Raw genomic sequence first — 2,299 nt, 5'->3', positions numbered from 1 at the left:
AAATAACCTGCTGAGACACGCCATAGCATAGAATTTTGCAAAAACATCCAAAAACAACAAAATACTGCATGTTGAAAAAAATGACTAAAAAGGCAAGGCTATAGTATGGCAAAAATGTCAAAATATGACATGTCCCAAAAACAGCTGAAAACACCTCTAAACAGTCTAAAATAACCTGCTGAGTCACAGCATAGCATAGACTTTTGCAAAAACAACCCAAAACACCAAAATTATGCATGTTGAAAAATGACTGAAAAGGCAAGGCTATAGTATGGCAAAAGATGCTAAATATATGACATGTCCCAAAAATGTGCAAATGCTTATCTTTTCCTTTTCCAGTATAAGCAAGCCGTCTACAAACAAACCATGAAGCTGTTCGCAGAACTTGAAATCAAGAGGAAGGAAAGGGAAGCTAAGGACATGCATGAAAGGTAAATCACGTACATTAGGTTCATAACACAGTTTCTATTTTTACTATATGTATAAAAACATCTATATGATCAAAATATTGCAAAAGATTTCACTTTTTAAAAAGAATATATTATTTACATTGTCATGAATGTCTGTCTCCTGCTAATATACCAGAAAAAGGGCGAGAGAGGAAGAAATTGAGGCTGCGGAGAAAGCAAAGCGGGAGAGAGAATGGCAGAAAAACTTTGAGGTGTGTTTCTCTATGACTGTAGTGACTTTTCAGTATTCACAAATAAAAACATGATTTCTTTTGCCTTTTCTAAAATGACTGTTCTTTTTTACATCGCATTTTTCAGGAAACAAGAGATGGACGTGTGGACAGTTGGAGGACCTTTCAGGCCAAAGGCAAGAAGAGCAAGGAGAAAAAGAACAGGTCCTTCCTTAAGCCCCCAAAAGTCAAGATGGAACAGAGGGAATGATGTTCTAAAATTGGGACTTTGTAAAGGATAAACCTACCGTTATTTAAAAAAAAAAAAAAAAAACAGTTAAGTTTCCCCTCACTTCTTTGTCTGCAGTCAACGTTACAGTCGTCATTACACAGTCATCAAGAAACGTCTTCATCCTGACCCTCACAAACGTAGTTTTGTACTTGTTTTTCTAATGTACATATTTGTGATCTGGACCCAGAGATCATACCTGCCTCATGTAAGAAAGAGAAATGATGCATCTTCCACTTATGTAAACTGATGACAAAAATGTGGTCTGTCATTGTCTTTGCTTTTTGATCTTTTTTTTCTTAACTAAATAAAGCTTGGTGTTAACAAGCCTCCGTTAACAGTGGTCTACGAAGCACACGCAAATTTGCATTTCTGATACATCAGTTCAGATATCCTACAGTACAAATGTAGTTTAACATCGAATGTCTTAGCTCTGGATTTTTTTTAATGTATTCATTACAAATCTGTCCATTAAAGACAAACACCTGAATGGTGTTTATTGCACATAATTTTTATTAATGTTGAATAAAATCCTTTTACTTATTCAGTTCCTGCTTTGGACGTCAGATGAATCCACACATAGGAGTGAACTCAGGAGAGAGAATGCTGCATCAATAAAACTGTAGATATGACAGAACAATGTATTAGATTTGCTCAATTTTATGACCTTCATATTTCACAAAAACAAGTAATAAGAGACAGTTCAAAGAGTAATACAGAGTGCAATCCGCAAAACAAACAGAGGAATCAAGAACAAGCGATTGTAACTAAATACATGAAGACGGTGTGAACCTGTTACAAAAGCCCTTTTGTCCATGAAGTCTCTTGATGATCATGAGGATCATTTCAACAGTTTGATGGTTCAGTTCTCACATGACTTTGCACTGATCTCCTCCACCAGCAGCAGAAGAGACAGCAGGAGATCCGTTGTTGCCTCCCAGCAGTTCGTCTAAACGGAGGCCTTGAAAAGCTCCGAAGAAAGAATCATCCTTTACTGGGGCAGGTTTTCTGGCAGCGGTGGTCTGCTATATGTGGTAAAGGGAAAAGATAGTCAGCTTTGTATGTTATACCATGAAAAATATCAAAGTATATTATGACTTTTTTTTCTTTAAGCTTTGTTCTTCATACTATGCTATGACTATACAATTATTTTTAACTACATACTGTACTATAATTTTTTCATTAGGATGTCATGAAAAAGGGCTGGAAACCACATGGTTAAACATGTCGACACACATCATAGTATAGAATGTTGCAAAAACGGCCAAAAATGCCATGAAATACTGTGTTGAAAAAGTGACCGAAATGGCAAGGCTATACTATGGCAAAAATGTCAAAATATGACATGTCTGAAAAATAGCTAAAAACACCTCAAAATAGCATAAAATAGC

At 35.8% G+C, this 2,299-nt stretch overlaps 1 protein-coding gene across 1 annotated transcript; it reads left to right on the top strand.

Moving 5' to 3' along the window:
* Positions 1–339: 339 nt before the first annotated feature.
* Positions 340–1,455, top strand: LOC121965825 (dnaJ homolog subfamily C member 8-like; the record flags this gene model as incomplete). The annotated part of the gene is made up of 3 exons (XM_042515946.1): positions 340–431; positions 586–661; positions 768–1,455. Coding segments are annotated over 3 exons (291 nt in total), but the record flags the coding sequence as incomplete, so codon positions are not given.
* Positions 1,456–2,299: the final 844 nt, after the last annotated feature.

The sequence above is a fragment of the Plectropomus leopardus genome, unplaced genomic scaffold (assembly GCF_008729295.1).
Source record: "Plectropomus leopardus isolate mb unplaced genomic scaffold, YSFRI_Pleo_2.0 unplaced_scaffold21788, whole genome shotgun sequence".
Classification (NCBI taxonomy): domain Eukaryota; kingdom Metazoa; phylum Chordata; class Actinopteri; order Perciformes; family Serranidae; genus Plectropomus; species Plectropomus leopardus.
This window is presented reverse-complemented; position numbering and strand designations above follow the sequence as displayed.